The sequence below is a fragment of the Sphaerodactylus townsendi genome, linkage group LG02 (genome assembly GCF_021028975.2).
Source record: "Sphaerodactylus townsendi isolate TG3544 linkage group LG02, MPM_Stown_v2.3, whole genome shotgun sequence".
Taxonomy (NCBI): Eukaryota; Metazoa; Chordata; class Lepidosauria; order Squamata; family Sphaerodactylidae; genus Sphaerodactylus; species Sphaerodactylus townsendi.
The window spans coordinates 31,795,908-31,813,192 of record NC_059426.1 but is presented as its reverse complement, the minus strand read 5'-3'; the positions used below and the strand labels follow the sequence as shown (position 1 = coordinate 31,813,192).

At 43.1% G+C, this 17,285-nt stretch overlaps 1 protein-coding gene across 2 annotated transcripts in view; it reads right to left on the bottom strand.

Annotated features, from left to right (window-relative positions):
• Positions 1-17,285, bottom strand: part of STK39 (serine/threonine kinase 39) — a 146,574-nt gene that overhangs the window by 34,903 nt on the left and 94,386 nt on the right. For both annotated transcript variants that reach the window (XM_048483595.1, XM_048483596.1), the window contains exons 11-14: positions 12,235-12,357; positions 11,959-11,988; positions 11,270-11,332; positions 10,486-10,553 (exon numbers count right to left, since the gene is read on the bottom strand). In XM_048483595.1, the coding sequence (XP_048339552.1) occupies positions 10,486-10,553; positions 11,270-11,332; positions 11,959-11,988; positions 12,235-12,357 (284 nt within the window). The remainder of the gene's footprint in view (positions 1-10,485; positions 10,554-11,269; positions 11,333-11,958; positions 11,989-12,234; positions 12,358-17,285) is intronic.

Below are 17,285 nucleotides of genomic sequence, written 5' to 3'. Positions count from 1 at the left end.
TTAAGAAAACAGGGAACTTCAGTGGGTTGGACCATTGTTTGACTCTTCTTTGAGAGAAGCCCGATCTTAAGGTCCATCTTCACTTCTGCCCTCTATTAATCCCCTCTGCCTCTGTGGTTCTATGTTCTGGTCGCACCACGTTATCCACAAGTAGCATTTGCTGCCACGAAGAAACTTTCACTGTATTACAAGTGATTATTCCTTTAAACTTCATTTCTCCTTCAGTTTTTTTTCCTAAAAGCCTTGTTGCTCACTTCTTTCATTTTATTCCTCATTTTAGAAATAATTACCAAGTTAAATATAGGCCCCTATTACTACCTTAAAGTTTGTGGGGGCAGACGAATGCATTAAGCATTAGATGCTCAAGAAAAGTCTTCTCCCTCTCAAGAACAAAAGATGGGGAAAATAGAAAATTAATCTTTTACCGTTCTTCTGACTTCTATTCCAAGGCTACTATAATGAGTTCACTGTCTCCACACTTGATGATTTACTGAAAGAGTGTCACAAAGTCAATTTTACCATAAGATATGTTAGCGAGGTTTGATTTAAGTTTTACCGTTCGGGGAAACCTTGATAAAAATGATGCAATATACCTGAAAGGGGGGGGGGGGCGAGCGAAGGAGAAGAGTCCAGAAGTCAAATGAAAGTACACTGAAGATAACTTTGAACGAAATGTATGAAGTTGTTAGAAGTTCATGTTGCGGTAAATATACATTGCAACAAAAATGTTTTGTTCCGATTTCTCCTAAGATATCACTAGGACTATATGGGCTAAGTGACGCATGACTTCAGACACTGAGCTGCTCTCACAGTTTCTCTCCCATCTCTCTCGTAACGTGCAGTTTCACAAATCTATGATATCGTTGTTTGCATGTTTCTCCCCATCATCCTCTCCCCCACAATTCTGAGCTGCGAACTGGAAGAGGGCAGGGAACCAGACCGCGTGATTTCAAAGACTTGGGAAATCATACATGGGCTTTGATGGCAACTGAGCACCTGCAGCAATTTATAGTTTACTCCTCAGCATTCAGAGATGGTGCTATCAACAAAGTCCAGTTTGCCACCAGCTCCCCATGTTCTTCTTCCAGCAGATGGAAAAACTTTCTCCAACTTCCATGGCCTTTGAACCCAAGGACCTGGTTGAACCTGGTTCACTCCCTCTCCGCCAGCTCTAGGACACTAAGATAGGATTCACAGGGGGACTTCCATTTGTCCTGATGCCTCTTTTACAAGGTCCCCAAGCAGCTTGGCCACCCCATCCAAAGCTGGAGGCAGTGGGATGCCACCTCCAAGAGGGCTTTCTGACTGTGCGGGAAGCAAGAAAAAGCTCCAAAACTCCCCACCCACCCACCCCAGATAGACCCATAGGTCTTACAGGACTAAATGCAAGGTCCAGGGTGCAGGACTTCTGGTCATAAATCCAGAGAGGGAATTCCCCCTCAACACACACTCTAGCATCCAATTGGGACACCAGTGCAGCCCTGCCCCAATTTCCAGGTTTTGCCAAGTGGTGTTGAAGGATGGGTGGCCACCGGTGCATTTACCAACTCTGCTGGGGCAAGTGCCCCAGGGAGGGCAAATGCAACAGCGCACTTCCTAAAGCTTTTTTGCCCCCTCCCCCTTGAATGGGGCTGGGAGTTGGCTTTCACCAACCAACCAACCAACCAACCAACCAACCAACCAACCAACCAACCACCTTTGTTAGGCATACAAAGTAAAGAATAAATAAAATAATGCAGTAATATAAGCTTTCATTATCCGAGGGAAAGAAGGGAACAAAGCTCTGAGAGCATAGCCAACAAACTTAGTTAGTATCTGTGAGACAACTGGACATTAATCACGGGTTAAGCATGGTCATAACCTGAGTTTTCACACTGAATTATATTAGTTTTTAATCCAACCTGTTCAATACTGTTCAATGCTGAACAGACATTTGTGACCTGTTGCATTGTTTGAATTTTGCTTCAGTTTTGTGGTCTGAATTCTGACTTTCCCTTTTTGGGGATCCAGGCCTCCTTTATGTACATACATACTGATAATACATACATACTGAAGTACATACATACTGATAATTTCCAGGTGTTTTGAAACATAGACAGATATATCAACCTCTCGACACAACAAAGGAAAAAACAGTCTAGCAAAATAGACTGCTTAATAGTAGGCACTGCACAAATAAAGCAATGGCAAAGGAAAATGCTATTATTTGCTTTTAAGAATTATGACCACAGTCTTCGGCAGACATTGTTAAGTCAACAAGGGCTTCATCTCCATGATCTGAGCAACAGTTAAGATATAACAGATTCTTGCCTGACACAGGGACACATGGCTTGAAGGAACAGAAATTGCTTGGATTCAAGGCCCCAGACCAGAATTTTTGCTGACTAATTTTGAGGCTGTTTTTCATAAGACACTAGAATACCCCTTGTATTGAAACAGCAGAGGAACAAGCCCCAACTGAAACCACATTTAGACTCTGATCGAACTATCACAAGGCTGGTGGGTTTTCCGGGCTGTGTGGCCGTGGTCTGGTGGATCATAGCCACACAGCCCGGAAAACCCACCACAACCAGTTGAATCCGGCTATGAAAGCCGTCGACAATATCACAAGGCTTTCAATATATTGTCGAAGGCTTCCACAGCCTGAGTATCATTTGGAAATATTTGGTTGATGTGTACAAGGGTATCCTTTATGAAAACGGTGGTGAACAGGGAGACCACGTCAAAGCTGATCGGTCTGTCACTGGGGTTGGTTGAGGGTGCTGATTTTGTTGATGAATCTTTAATATAGGATGTTGTTTGTCCAAAGTGGGTTGGCAAGCGGGTACCCAAGAGTTTTGCTAATTGACGGGAGATCCACTGGCACTCACAATGAGTCTGAGAGGGATGCAGTCCTTGTGGATTTTGGAAAGTCCATATAGTTGGAGTGGAAGAGTTTCTGTTTTGCAGAGTTACCGGCGTGTGTAGGGGTAGAATAAGGAATGATATCCTGTTTCAACTTTGCCTGACAACCAGTTACTTTCAATGGGACAACAATGTCTACAAACAAATTGATTTTTTTGTGAAGTCCTCTCTAGCCCATTATAGTTAATTTTTACATGGAACGCTTTGAAAAATAAGCACCCCAAAAACTGACAGCATGGTTCTGATGTGTGGATTATACATTTACAAACTGGAACCATGGTGAAAAGGAACTGATGACATTTCTGGATCACCTTAACAGCATCCACCCTAACATTCAGTTCACCAGGGGGAAAAGAAGCAGAGGAAAAACTGCCATTTTTGGATGTCATGATCATCCGCAAAACAGACCAACAATTGGGCCACAGAGACCCATACAGACTGATATCCACACAAAAATCTCAATCGCAACCCAGAACAATGAAGGGTCATCATCAAAGTACTGGTACACCATGCAAAACATCTGTGAACCTCACCGACTCACTGATGAACCGAATCACCTAGACTGTGTGCTATAAGTAAATGGCTACCCCACAGTGGAAATCAGAAGAACTATAAACCATTTACGAGGATGATTGAAGGATTGGAGCACCTTCCTTATGAGGAGAGGCTGCAGCGTTTGGGACTCTTTAGTTTGGAGAGGAGACATCTGAGGGGGGATATGATTGAAGTCTATAAAATTATGCATGGGGTAGAAAATGTTGACAGAGAGAAATTTTTCTCTCTTTCTCACAATACTAGAACCAGGGGGCATTCATTGAAAATGCTGGGGGGAAGAATTAGGACTAATAAAAGGAAACACTTCTTCACGCAACATGTGATTGGTGTTTGGAATATGCTGCCACAGGAGGTGGTGATGGCCACTAACCTGGATAGCTTTAAAAGGGGCTTGGACAGATTTATGGAGGAGAAGTCGATTTATGGCTACCAATCTTGATCCTCTTTGATCTGAGATTGCAAATGTCTTAACAGTCCAGGTGCTCGGGAGCAACAGCCGCAGAAGGCCATTGCTTTCACATCCTGCATGTGAGCTCCCAAAGGTACCTGGTGGGCCACTGGGAGTAGCAGAGAGCTGGACTGGATGGACTCTGGTCTGATCCAGTTGGCTTGTTCTTATGTTCTTATGTTCTTATGCTCTGCAGAGTTGCAGCTGTGGACAGGTCTACTCATGTTATTTTAAAGCATATTTTTATATACAGTGTTTTAAATGTTTCTATTCATGTGGATTTACAGTGCAATCCTATGACTACGCTGTTAATGAGTTTATGGGAAGCTGACTGTAGGAGGAAGGTAGGAGATAAATTACATAAAAATTAAAGAATTATTTTATTTTATTAAGACACCACAACTCAGCTTTGGGGGTGGTTATTTTTTGCTGTGATAGACTGATACAGCTATCCCACAGGAATTTATAATAGACTGAAGATTCAATAACTTTACTGAGAGGGAAACCTTCATGTATGGGGCAATATATCAACTCAGATAAATTAAACTGACCCTTTCAAACACTGAGAAAGTGCAGACTTCTTGTTTTGCTATTTCCAAGCTAGAAGAGAAGCGTATTAATTACAGGTAGGCCTTTTCATTAAAACAGATAATTTTCATTATGAGAAGCACACTGCAAGTGCATTCTCCTGATGAAAGGAATTTATTTTTGGAACCACTCAGAGATATTGACGCGATAATCAGGCTAAGTGATGGTGACTGTGTGTTATCCTACTAATAATGAGGGTAATGCAGGTTCTTCTCTGGCATCCAGGGAAGGATTTGTTGAATAAGAGTGGCTTTCTGACTCTTACGATGTATTTTCTTGGCTATATTAAGGTATGCTTTCCTGTATCTGACTTCTTATGTTTTGTCCCTGGTTAAACTATCTATATACATGTATATATATGTGTGTGTGTAGGAACCACAAAACACAGCATTCAGACTCGTATTAAGGAGCACGAAAAACACTGTCGGCTTAAACATCCTGAAAAATCCGCAGTTGCAGAACATGTCTTAAACAAAACTTTCACATTTTATTTGAAAACACTGAAATTCTGGACAGGGAGGCCATTGAAATTCAGACTGAATAGAGCGGCCATTGAAATTCACAAACACCAAGATAACTTCAACAAGACTCTGCAAATTAACAAATCTTGGCTATCAGTACTTAAAAAATGGACTGATAACCCCACTCAAAATACAATGCACTCAACCACACCTTTGCATAGCAAGTTCCATTCAAACACTTACTGACTGGTTCCCCACCCTGGGACATGGACAATATACCCCACTAAACTTTCCCTTCTCACTAGACATAGTGTGAAACAGACTTTTCCCTGTGATACACAGAGAAGATGCCAGCTAGATGCAGGCGAAACGTTAGGAACAAGATCTACCATATCACGGCCACACAGCCTGGAAAACCCACCACAAACAGTTGAATCCGGCCATGAAAGCCTTCGACAATACATATCTATAGACACATTTCATCTCAGTAGCTGTTGATTGCAGGTGAACTCCAAAGTTGCCTCTGATCAAGGAGAAGGCACCTCCTTTTGTACCATGGGAAGGGGGCATCTAAGCTTCAGAGCAGCTTTTCAGGTGGCTGCAAAGACCTCAGCACTGAACTGCTAAGCCATTCAGCAATGACCAGAACATCACTTGAAAGGAGCCAATTACATGGCAACAGCATTAATCTCTAAGGTGTCGCCTGCCTTTCAATCAAACCCCAAGGATTTTCAGAACAATAAGCAAATAGAAGCCGCATGACGTCCAAAGGCTGGTTGCCGCCTGCCGTGAGTCAGACACAGCAAACAACCTTCTCTTCAAACCTGGCAAGGGTTTTTTTTGCGGAAGTTCAACAGCCTCGGTACTTTGAAGGATGAGTATTTTTAAGCGACGCTTGAACTTACCATTCCAAACTTTATTGGACCACCAAGCCATTTTAAAAAATCCTCTGCTATGCATGGGAAGATTCATCCCGGTACCAGTTAAATTCTCATGAGAATGCAGTTCAACATAAAACAGTTGCCTTGTTATTCTTCAGCAACCGCAGAGCTCATTGTCATAGCTTTTAACAGCTCCTGCAGAAATTGTCTGAACTCTCCAGGTCATATCAAGAATTAGATTTAAAGATCAGCTCAGTCTGTATTGTTATGATTTTTTAAAAAAAACCCAGCAGTGATAAGTAAAGTAAAAAAAAAATCCTAAGAGACATTATCTGCTTCTGCTTGTGTTAATACCAAAACTCGTGGCAACACATTACAAAACAAATCACATACAATTGAGAGATCATACCCTTCTCTCTATGCAGAATGGAGCAATGGAAGCCAGACCGGTATTGAATACATTTCATAGAATAGTTATCTTTTATTTGTGCTTACAGCTTTGTTTGCGACAAGTAGATTTACTACCGGACCTTTATTTATTTATTTATTTATTTAAAGGAGGCACGAAAACCAATAACAGGTGAACAGTAAAGTAAAAAAAAAGCATGCAGTTTCTACGGGTGCATTAAAACACGTAGAGAGAAGCAACACAAATAAAATCTCTTATCTAGGACTGCTGTAATACATTCTGCTGAAAAAAAAAGATGGCCTGCCCTTTCCTGCCAGGAAAAGAATGTGGACAGAGTTCCACAGGAGCCTACCATTTGTAATAGTCACAAAAACTGTTCCAATAAAAATTAAAGCTCTTTCAAGCTCTGCTCAAATAGTCTACTCCGGAAGAGTGAAATAAGTTGAAAAATGGTGACAGGCCCGAGACTCACAGCCCAATCCGGGAGGTGGGAAGGTGAATCATCTTATGGATGTGGCACATTTACCCGGGGAGGGGCAAAATGCCAGCTGGTGGATGCTGCAGCCCTCTGGGATGCCTGAACATGGCACTGGGCACCGCGTCAGCACTCTTGCACCGCAGCTGACCCTGTTGCCACACAAGGGGGAATGCCGGAGGTATTCCTGGAGGCATCCACCTGGCCTTTGGAGCTCGAATACCACGGCCCGGGTCTCATGTGGCATAATTCCATTCAGCCCAATCAGAGGCAGAGCTGGGCCATACTGTGCCCGGGGAGCACTCTGTGTTTTCTGTCCCCCTTCCCCACACACACACACTTACCTTAGTGAAATAGTGCAGGCTGGAAAAGCGGCCTGTTCCCTTCAGGCTGAAAATGGCCTGGTGGGAACTACATTTCCCATGAAACCTTGGGGCTCGCAAGGTCTCCTTGGACATGTAGTTCCCACCAGGCTGTTTTCAGCCTGAAGGGAACAGGCTGCTTCTCCAGTCTGCACTGTTTAAGTAAGGTGAGTTGGGGGGGGGGGCCGCTGCGGGAGGGGGGTTATTTTCTGCCCCCCCCCAAGTGGCACAAGAGGGGGGGCAGTCTCCTCCAGTTCCAAGATGGGTTGCAGAAAATGTGGCCTGTTGGTACCAGATGGCAAGTGCACGCCACTTGAAAGTGCACGCCACTTTCACGCCACTTGAAAGCCCTCTGGAGGCAGCATGGTGCCCTCTGGATTGGGCTGCCCATCTTGCGCAGAGACTTAAGTGCAGAACTTGTACATGGGGAAACCTGGTTTCAAGAGCCTGCTGCATTATGAAGCCCACAGAGTAGATCACCATCACTTAGCCCAGCCTACCTCAAGAGGCTGATGACAGGTTAAAACTCTGTCCCAAGAAGGTTGGAATTCAAATGTAACAGTTAACATACAAGACTGGATCTGCACGAACGCTCACTCAAAGGACTTGGATATATCATCTCAGTAATGACGTTTGACAATGGTCTTGCTAATTACTGCTATAATGAGCACTCCATAGGGTTGAAGACAGGCTTGCCCATTTCAGTTTGCTCCAATGCAGAAGAAGCCTGTATTCAAACCCTATGAAGCAGGGCTGATTGGCTGACCAAAAGACCCAAATGGTTGGTTGGGAGCCAGACTGGCAGAGGAATAACCTGGGTATAAATCCTGCTGAGATGAATGGAGTCATGTAAACCGCACTGAGATGATTGGGAGTGGTACAAACCCCAATTTATCACATGAATTTGGCTGTGCATAATCTCGCTGGCCCATGTATATTGATGACAACGTCTACACAAACATTCCCTGCACCCAACTTTTCGTTGCCTACATGTGTTTACATTTTCATAGGCATTTTTGCTAAAATGCCATGCCTTGATTTAATCCGCGAATTAAAATGCATGAATGTATACACAAACTCTCCTTTTCAGAAAAACAGACACTTGTTAATTTAATGCACAGCCTTTTTCCCTAGACAAGTTTGGTCTTTTTAGTTGTTACACAAATCTGTGCAGGAATGTTGAACTTCAGTTTTGGTTTGTACTAAATGAAATTATGTACAGTAGCAGACTGAGAAAGTACAAGAAAGGTGGGGAGAAAGCAACAAGCACAGCTGGCCAGGTAAGTGGGACATAGGTCCTCATTCCATCTTGGAGTGGCAGGAGGAAGCATGAGCTTCTTCCCTGCACTTGCCATCTGGTACCAACAGGCCACACTTTCTGCAACCCACCTAGGAACTGGAGGAGACTGCCCCCCTCTTGTGCCACTGTGGCCCCTTTCCACAACTGGCTGTGAAGAGTGGGGGGGGGGTGTCCTTTGGATCCCCAATGGGGAGAAAGGTGGGATACAAATATATTTACATCAAGCTACCAAGCAGTGCATCTGGGGGCCAGTCCCAATCTAACACATCTGCTATCCTGAGCTCATGGTGGGGAGGGGGGCACAACAATCTTTCATAAACATAGACTGCAACGGGTGGATTCTAGCAGCCCCATTTTGTTAAGTAAGGAACCTTTCTCCACTGAGCTAGGGCAGTGGTGGCGGACCTTTGGCACTTTAGATGTTATGGACTACAATTCCCATCAGCCCCTGCCAGCATGGCTAATTGGATGGGAATTGTAGTCCGTAACATCTGGAGTGCCAAAGGTTCGCCACCACGGAGCTAGAGTATCTCACCTAGAAGGAAAGAGTTGCAGTCAACCCAGTATTTTCTCCCTATCAAATACAACTGCTGTGTATTAGATTGTAATAGCAATATAAAAGCTGCATTGTAAAGTGAAATACAGAACCAAACTGAAATGATCACACAGTACTGAGCGAGCAAAACAGTGGGCGACTGAATATGAGAAATTTATCCTCTGGTTGGTTAACATAAAGGCAAAAAGGGTTTCAAATCGGAGCTAGAGAACAGGAATAAATGATGTGGAATAAATGTGCGGGGGCAGAATTATTTTGTTTTGTTGCCAGCAGAGTTGGTCAAGCAAGCTACAACACTGATTTCGAATCAGATGAACTACAGAACTTGAGATTAAGATGCAGAGAAAGGCTGGAGCAATTCTATCCGTGGAATGCAACTTATTCAACTTCCCCGTCAGCCCACAAAACCCTCGAAAGGACTAGCACCAAATACAGGAAGTGGAAAAGGGGAAGAGAGAGATCCACTAGATGGGATACCAATGCCACCTGGCAGACCAGCTCTGTCTTACAGGCCTCACAAAACTGCATCAATTTGACAACATCTTAATTTCATTTAATCACCTGCCTTTCTTCTACCACAAAATTTAAAGGGGCAAAGAGGTTTCGAAGATGTTCCTCCATCCAGGCAGTGACCAGATGCAGACTTTCTTAGGGATCCTGAAAGACCGCTGCATCATGCAGAGCCCCACCATCTCCTGAGACTACCCTGAGTTGATAGTTGGTGCCAAGGCAGAACTACTGAGAGAACCATGTTCAGCTTTCTCACAGCACCAAATGAGGATGTTAATGCAGACAGGGGGCTGGGAGGGAGGGACGCCACCTCCTCCAGATGAAAATTGAAATAATGAATCTCTGAAGAAATTTTATTTAAAAAATAGCTAACCATCTGGGGAGAGGAAACACAGGCTAGGATTACACAAAAAGCACATTAGAAACTCAAATTAATTAAGGCTATGAAAAAAACATGATATCCAAGGACCAATTAACAGGATGTAAACTCACTTTAATAAAATTGAAACCAACTTTTGTCTAGTGCCTGAAGAACGATGAAGTCTGACAGCATGTTTGTACCGTTTCCTAAAAGGCGGAAAGTTCTTTGAAAAATGTATCAGTCATTTTCCCCTCAGATGCTGATCAAACCTGCCCAGTAAAAAAATGTTCTGAGCTGGCAAGTTGTAATACAGCCATGGTTTATTTCTGTCAGAGGTTGACTGCTGAAGTGTGAAAGAAACTCATTAAAAACTCACTGTGATCCTGCAACAGGATTGTAAAAGGGGGGGGGGGGGGGGAAAATACTTAATGAAGGGTCCCCCTCAGCCTGAAGCGACATTCATATTCAAGGTTTTTTTTCTAATCCTTCTGTTTTAGTAAGCAATTAAAAGACAGCAATTAGTCACGGGAACACCGTTGCTATTGGTCACGTTGGGAAAGTGACTTTGTCAACACTTTCCCCAGCTCCTTGGCTAATATCATGAAAGTTTAACAAGGGGAGGGAAGAATAACAAAGCTGAAAAAAAGAGATGTGAAAACATATGAAGTCTCTTACCTTAATCTTAAAACAAGATTCACAACACCGGGAGCATCACTATATTCATTGCACACACCTGTCCGAGCCTGCATTGTTTTTTTAAAAAAGAAAGCAGTAAACACTGGTTAGAGCAGCAACACGGTATTGTTAAAGGAATTACCACAACTAACAGGCACCTGGTCTTCACCAACTCACAGCTTAAAATAGTGATATTAACCATGCAGTCTACTGAATAAAAGGAGAATCCTAATGTCTTTACAGTGCAATTACCAAAAAAAATATATTAAAGAATAAATTGCTGAAAAATTCTTATGGTAACAGCGTCTGCCAGTGAACGGATAAGGAAAGATGATAAACAGGGAGACGGTTTGTACCCTCCACAGTACTGCCCATTTTTCTCAAGGTCATTTCACACAAACAAACTTGTGGTGGGTTTTCCGAGCTGTGTGGGCGTGGTTTGGTTGATCCACCAGACCACGGCCTCACAGCCCAGAAAACCCACCACAACCAGTTGAATCCGGCCATGAAAGCCTTCGACAATACATTGAACTTCATAAGGTTAATCTGCAAAGTAACTGGGAAATGTTGAAAACTGCATGGTATACCACATACCGTCATGAACAGGTTAATCGTCAGAATGGTAAATGGTAGGGAAAGTAGAAAACGGGGGGGTCACGTGACAGCTAGAACAAGACCCCTACACACTATCAAACCATGCCTAGGTCCATCTAGTCCACTATGTCAATCTGATTATGTAACAAGGCCCAAAGACATGTCCAAAGACTTACTCCCCCACTTGTACCTGAGAGCCTTGTAGAGACAGGTTTTGTATTTGATCAGGGATGTTTCCAGAATTCATAGAAATCTGTCAAAAGAAAGCATTTTTAACTGTTTTATTATACAAGTGTCATGACATCAACGAAGAATTATTTTGTGAACTACAACCACAAGGCTTAAAAACACTAAAACTCTTAGTAAGTAGTTCATTTTCAACATTTCCCTGTGGAATTCCCTTCCCAGAGGTTCTGTGGAATTCCCTTCCCAGAGGAGATCTATTAGAGTTCACTCATCAGGGCACATTGTTTTCCTCACTTCCACTTCAGAAAAAAACTGATGTTAAAAAGAAAAAGAATCAGCCTGACATTGTACTTTATAGGTTAATACGCAGGTTGTGAATTATTTTTCATGTACTTCAAGAAGGGTGGAATAAGTGTTCCACTTTAAAAGAAACCTTCTTAAAGACGACATTCAGAAAAATGGAGAGTACTCTAAATTCTGCAATAACGGGATCATATCCCAATTTCTTTGCACGCTTTACCACCATTTTTTTCTAAGACAGCCTTTTCATAAGTCCACCATTTGCTAATATGGTCCTGTTCTGTAAAAGGATAAAACATCTATTATAAAATTATAAAATGTACTGAACTTTCAGAAAGACACCAAAGCTACCCTTCTCTTCAACATATGAGTAACGTAAACGTAGCTACTTACCTCAGCATTCTCCTCCTTTACTCTTCGTGACTAGAAGGCAAACATTGGTAATTACCATCTGCATATCAATAGGTATCAAAATAAAACAATTTATGTAAATCAGAGCCTTAGCGAGGGGGAACTGCGCCTGGGGCACGCATGCCCCCTGTGCACCTGCCACACACTCACCCCGGCACGCACTTGGTGCATCATGTGCCCCCCCCCCCCGCACCCTTGGTGCTACGCCACTGATGTAAGCGAGAGGAAATAAATAGTTGTGAGCTTTCCAAGAATCACCTTTTCTTGGGAAAAAGCAGCTTTGCCTTCTTCACTCTTTTCATCCATTTCATCATCACTCCACTCCCAATCGCCATCTTCTGTCTTGTGGAGATGGCCACTGGATCCGGGTACTCTTCTAACCTAATGAAACCAAAGCATCAACAACAGTGGATTCTTTCTTATACTTTTTTTTCCTTCTGAACTCTCCTTATGTAAAAAATAAAGCTGACTAAATACATTGTTCATTAGCTCACAGGCGCTTTCCACAGGTTACAACGTTGATTTATTCTGCCCGGACTGCAAATTCCTAACACCTGAACACTGTAGTATTAGGTCATTAAAATAAATTAAGAAATAATCAACACAAGCTGTGTAAGCTGCTACTGCTGGAAACTCAGAGATCTACTAAGTCAGCATATTACCACCCACATTAACCAGACACCCACACCTTTGGACATATCCACCCCACATGTATTGTTGTTGTTTTTAATCAGGACTTCAACCTGCTAGACAATTTGTTAGGAGCCACCAATCTACTAGACTGTAGTACCGCCTGGTGGGCCAATGCTTCAGGAAAATGAACGAACAGTTTGAGGGCCAAAGTTAATTCAGAAGCATTAAGAATGAGAGAAAACGACCTCCTTTTGAGGTCTTCAAGTTGGACAATTCTTCCAGTTTTCATCAGTGGATATGCAAAAGAAATCAGCCATTTTCTTGTCTGGGGAAGCTACCACCAAACCACCCTATCTTTTTCCAAGCCTAATCTTCACCATGCTGACAACCGTATATACAAAACAGTCTTGTTCCTGTTTCAAGTTGCTAATACAAAAATGCACACATTTTTTGCAGGAGAAAATCAAAGCCGCCAGAGAACTGTCCATTGAACCCTATTCAGAAGTCTAACAAAATGTATCAACTGTATTGAAACCTATAGATGCCAGAAAGGTCAGAAAGGAAAGTTGAAAATCAAGACCATCCATCACAACAACCAACGATGACTCCATTCCAGAACATGGTCTGAAGAATAAAATGGGTCGACAGGTATATCATCCAGGTATATCATCTTAGACAGGTCAACAGATATATCATCTTAGAGCTGTTCTACACCAGGTTCAAACACCTTACTCAAGAAAGGTAGGGTTGGGGTTTTGGGTTTTGTTTTTTGTTTTTTAGAGGTAGCTTGGTCATATCCTCCTTAAGAAGTTTTAGGAAAAAATTCCCACTAATCTACTGCTACTGGACTTGAATTTTGCTTTTCTACTGCAGAACAAAATGGCCATCACCTGAAATGATCTCCACACTAAGCAGGTGATCACAGTTTAAGCAAAAGGGACTGGGACTTCCTTTATGTGTGACTTCACTCATCAGGAAGGGCAGGTACCCTGCCAACAAGAATTTTGTCTACACCAGTCAGAGAGACCGCTCTAAACCTATCCATAGAATTCTGACCAATGGATGCTCCCAACACTTCTTCATCATTTCTACCTCCAACCTAGCAATCAGAGGAAAACACATGAGAGAGATCTTATCAGCAAAAAAATAAATCTCACAATATAACCCCATCTTATGGCTGAATTATTTTTGACAAGAAGGGGACAGATCTAGATTTACTTGATTTACTAGCGTTAGAAGAGTTGAGATGGTATAAAGGACTTCACCACTTCATGTTGTAGTTGTAGGATGATATTCTGGAATCTTACCTGTGTTAAAAATTGTCTGTAATTAACAAATTAACATAGTAGAGGGAGTAGAACCTATCTCCTTGCTATGTTTGTCTTCTGTTTACAAGGAGGTTTTGTAATACAAAGGAACATTCAAATCTGAAATCCACCACCCGCAATCTGAAATGGTACAGCCAATTCTATCATTTCAGGTCTGTATCATCTCATTCTTCAGCCGTGTAAACTAAGCACCCTCCGCTCTAACCTATCACTTATTTCTCAGAGCCTATGAATCCTTTGGCTGTTGATAATCTGGCCAGCACATCCTAAGCAAAGTTACATCCCTCTCAGCCGACTGACTTCAATGGACTAAGCAGAGTATAGCTCTGCTTAGGATTGCACTGTAGATCACCACAATTTCTTTAAAGGTTAAGCTACTATTCCCACGCTGGTCTTCAATCTTGCTACCTTTCATGGCTTCACGAATAAGAACACAGAAACAATTCTGCTTGAAGCACTTCTAATTGTTTTTGCAGTTACTCAGATATTAAACTTGTAGGTAGAAACAAACTTCCAAAATGGATCCTTTGCTCCCCTCCAAATTTCCATCCAAGTATCCATGACTTGAACGGATAATGAAGATGGAACATGAGAAAATGAAAACCACAAGCCTATAATAAAAGCTTATTCTACACTACGTTGACCTTTTCAGTTGAATTTGTAACTTTATAAACAGCGGCACATGACAAGCGGGGTTTAAACAGATTCATTCATGCTAAAAAGGCATCTGAAAAACACGCTGGTGATGGTGAATACATGGAGTTCCGGGTGCTCTCTTCTGATGGCTGGGGCCCCTTTCAGCACCGTGTTGGTCTTTTCTGGATAATGACTGAGAGGCAAACTAGATGTTGTAGTGGTCTAACCCATGGCTCCCAAGGTCATTTCGCAGAAGAATTTGACCATTTAAAAATGCCACAATGTGCACAGCAGTGGGATTTAGGCAATCTTGTTTTCCCTCTGTGTACCTGTTCAAGTGGTGAAACCGGACACCCCCCCCCTCCCCCCCCGGCAACAACTGTTTCAGTATTCGAAAAGGCACATGCGGGGTGACAAGATAATCTAATCTTGCTGCTCCACAGTCCCAATCAGAATCGGGCCCTGTGGAATTTGTGAATGGCCACATTCTTCTCTAAAATGGTATTGGCATCAATGGGGCCAGACCCCTCATTACCAGAACACCTAGTTCAGCTCTCAGCTTGCTCAAGCCAAGCCCAATACAAGATTGCATTTGAAGTTTCTTGGCAAACCATGATCAAAAATCACATCAGGAAGAGTACTGATTAACATTTAGACATAGCAGGTCTTTCATTAGTCCAAATTACCAAAAATAACCCAGACATTTTCCCCAAGTGCTACGGATCCAGATGGGTGCTAAGAACCCATAACCTACCAAAGAATACTTTTAATGCTACCTTCATTAGCCACAGAGGTAACTGGTTTGCTCTCTTGTTTCTAACCAACTAAAGTCTACACTTTGTTAAGAACTAGAAGAAGAAAAAGAAGATGATGATTTTGGAATTATACCCCACCTTTCTCTCTTGTAAGGAGACTCAAGGCGGCTTACAAGCTCCTTTCACTTCCTCTATCCACAACAGACACCTTGTGAGGTAGGTGGGGCTGAGAGAGTTCTGAAGAACTGTGACTAGCCCAAGGTCACCCAGCAGGAATGTAGGAGTGCAGAAACACATCTGGTTCACCAGATAAGCCTCTGCCACTCTGGTGAAGGAGTGGGGAATCAAACCTGGTTCTCCAGCTCTTAATTACTACACCACGCTGGCTCTCGGGATATATTCTTTTTGTGTCATATATTTTCATTGTACCTTATAACTGCACGTATTTTCATTGTTGGTGTTCGTGATTTGTCCCCCCCCCCCCCCTTAGCATTTATGTGCAACTGATGAAAAAATGGGCATACATTTTAACGGTAATTGCAGTCAGTGGACCAGCCCCATAAGCCCCAGCCAGCAGCTGGGAGCTCCTCGTGGCACAGGTAGAAGTAAACAAACCTAGACCAGGGGCCAATTGTCACCGCTAGCAGGAGGACAGAGCTGGAACAGCCACTGGAGGGTTTGAAGGAGGGATGGGTAGTGGGGAAGAGACAGTAGAAGTCAAGGAGCAAGCAGCTGCAGGGGGCCAACAATAGGGGCAGCAGCACAAGGGCCAGCTAGCTGTCTGTGAAGCAGTGAAGGAGGAGCTGGACGCTTGGGCAGCAGACAGTGAGGAAGGCACAACAGCCAAGAACATCTACAGCACAGGTGTCAAACTCGCGGCCCTCCAGATGTTATGGACTACAGTTCCCATCGTCCCCTGCCAGCATCATGATGGCAGGGGATGATGGGAACTGTAGTCCATAACATCTGGAGGGCCGCGGGTTTGACACCTATGACTACAGAATCAGGCACGATAGTTCAGTGGTGGAGGAAGTGGCTGGGCAGCATTGGTAGCCAAAACCCTAACAGAAGGATGGAGAGGGCCTGACAGCAGGGAACTCAGAACAGGGGACTGACGGTGTTGATGGGGTCTGTGTACTTTCTGAGGTACAAAGTAAGCTCACTTCTGTGAATAGAGCCCTAGACCAAGAGAAAGCTAGACTTCAAGAGAGCTGGTGTGGTAGCGTAGTCAAGACATCAATATCATGGGAAGGCACTGAGGTCTGAGAGTAGGCTGGAGGGAGCCTAGTTGGGGGAAACATAAGTCAAGTGTAAGAGGTGGCCAACTCTCCACTGGGTATGCAGGGGAAACCCTGGTCTGAGGCCACTCAGGCAACACTAATAGTTCTGTTGAATTTTATTAGTGCAGTCAGGGAGGGGGAGGCACTATGGTTTGTCACAAGTGCAGAGAAACAAGAATTTTCTAACAGAGAAAAGCCTCGAGATTTTGTACAATTCCTATGAAGAGCTTAAAATCCAAACACGATCAAAAAGAGGCCAAAGGCACTTCTAGGGGAAAAAAAACTACTTGGAAGAGTCACTGTACATACTCTCTTTGTACATACAGATGAGTCAGATATTTTTGAAGCTGCGATGACAGATATGCCTACCTAGCCATCCTCTTCCAAAGTTTCACACGTTGAGTTCTTCAGCTTCTGTGATCATTAAAAATCACTTTTGCCGCTCTTTAGTAAAAGGTCTCAAGTATACCACCTTTATTAAAGCATCCCATGTTTGTATTAAAGTTTATCATGGTTTACTGGCACTTAAGAACTATTCATAGGACCCAAAGGTGTTCAGCATAACCCACTTCTGTTCCCATAAGAATAATCTTGCTTGACCTACTGCTGCTTGAAATGACAGCTAACTTCCCTTCTCCATTGCAGCGATGAAGTATTTTTCCCCTCTCCTTCCTTTT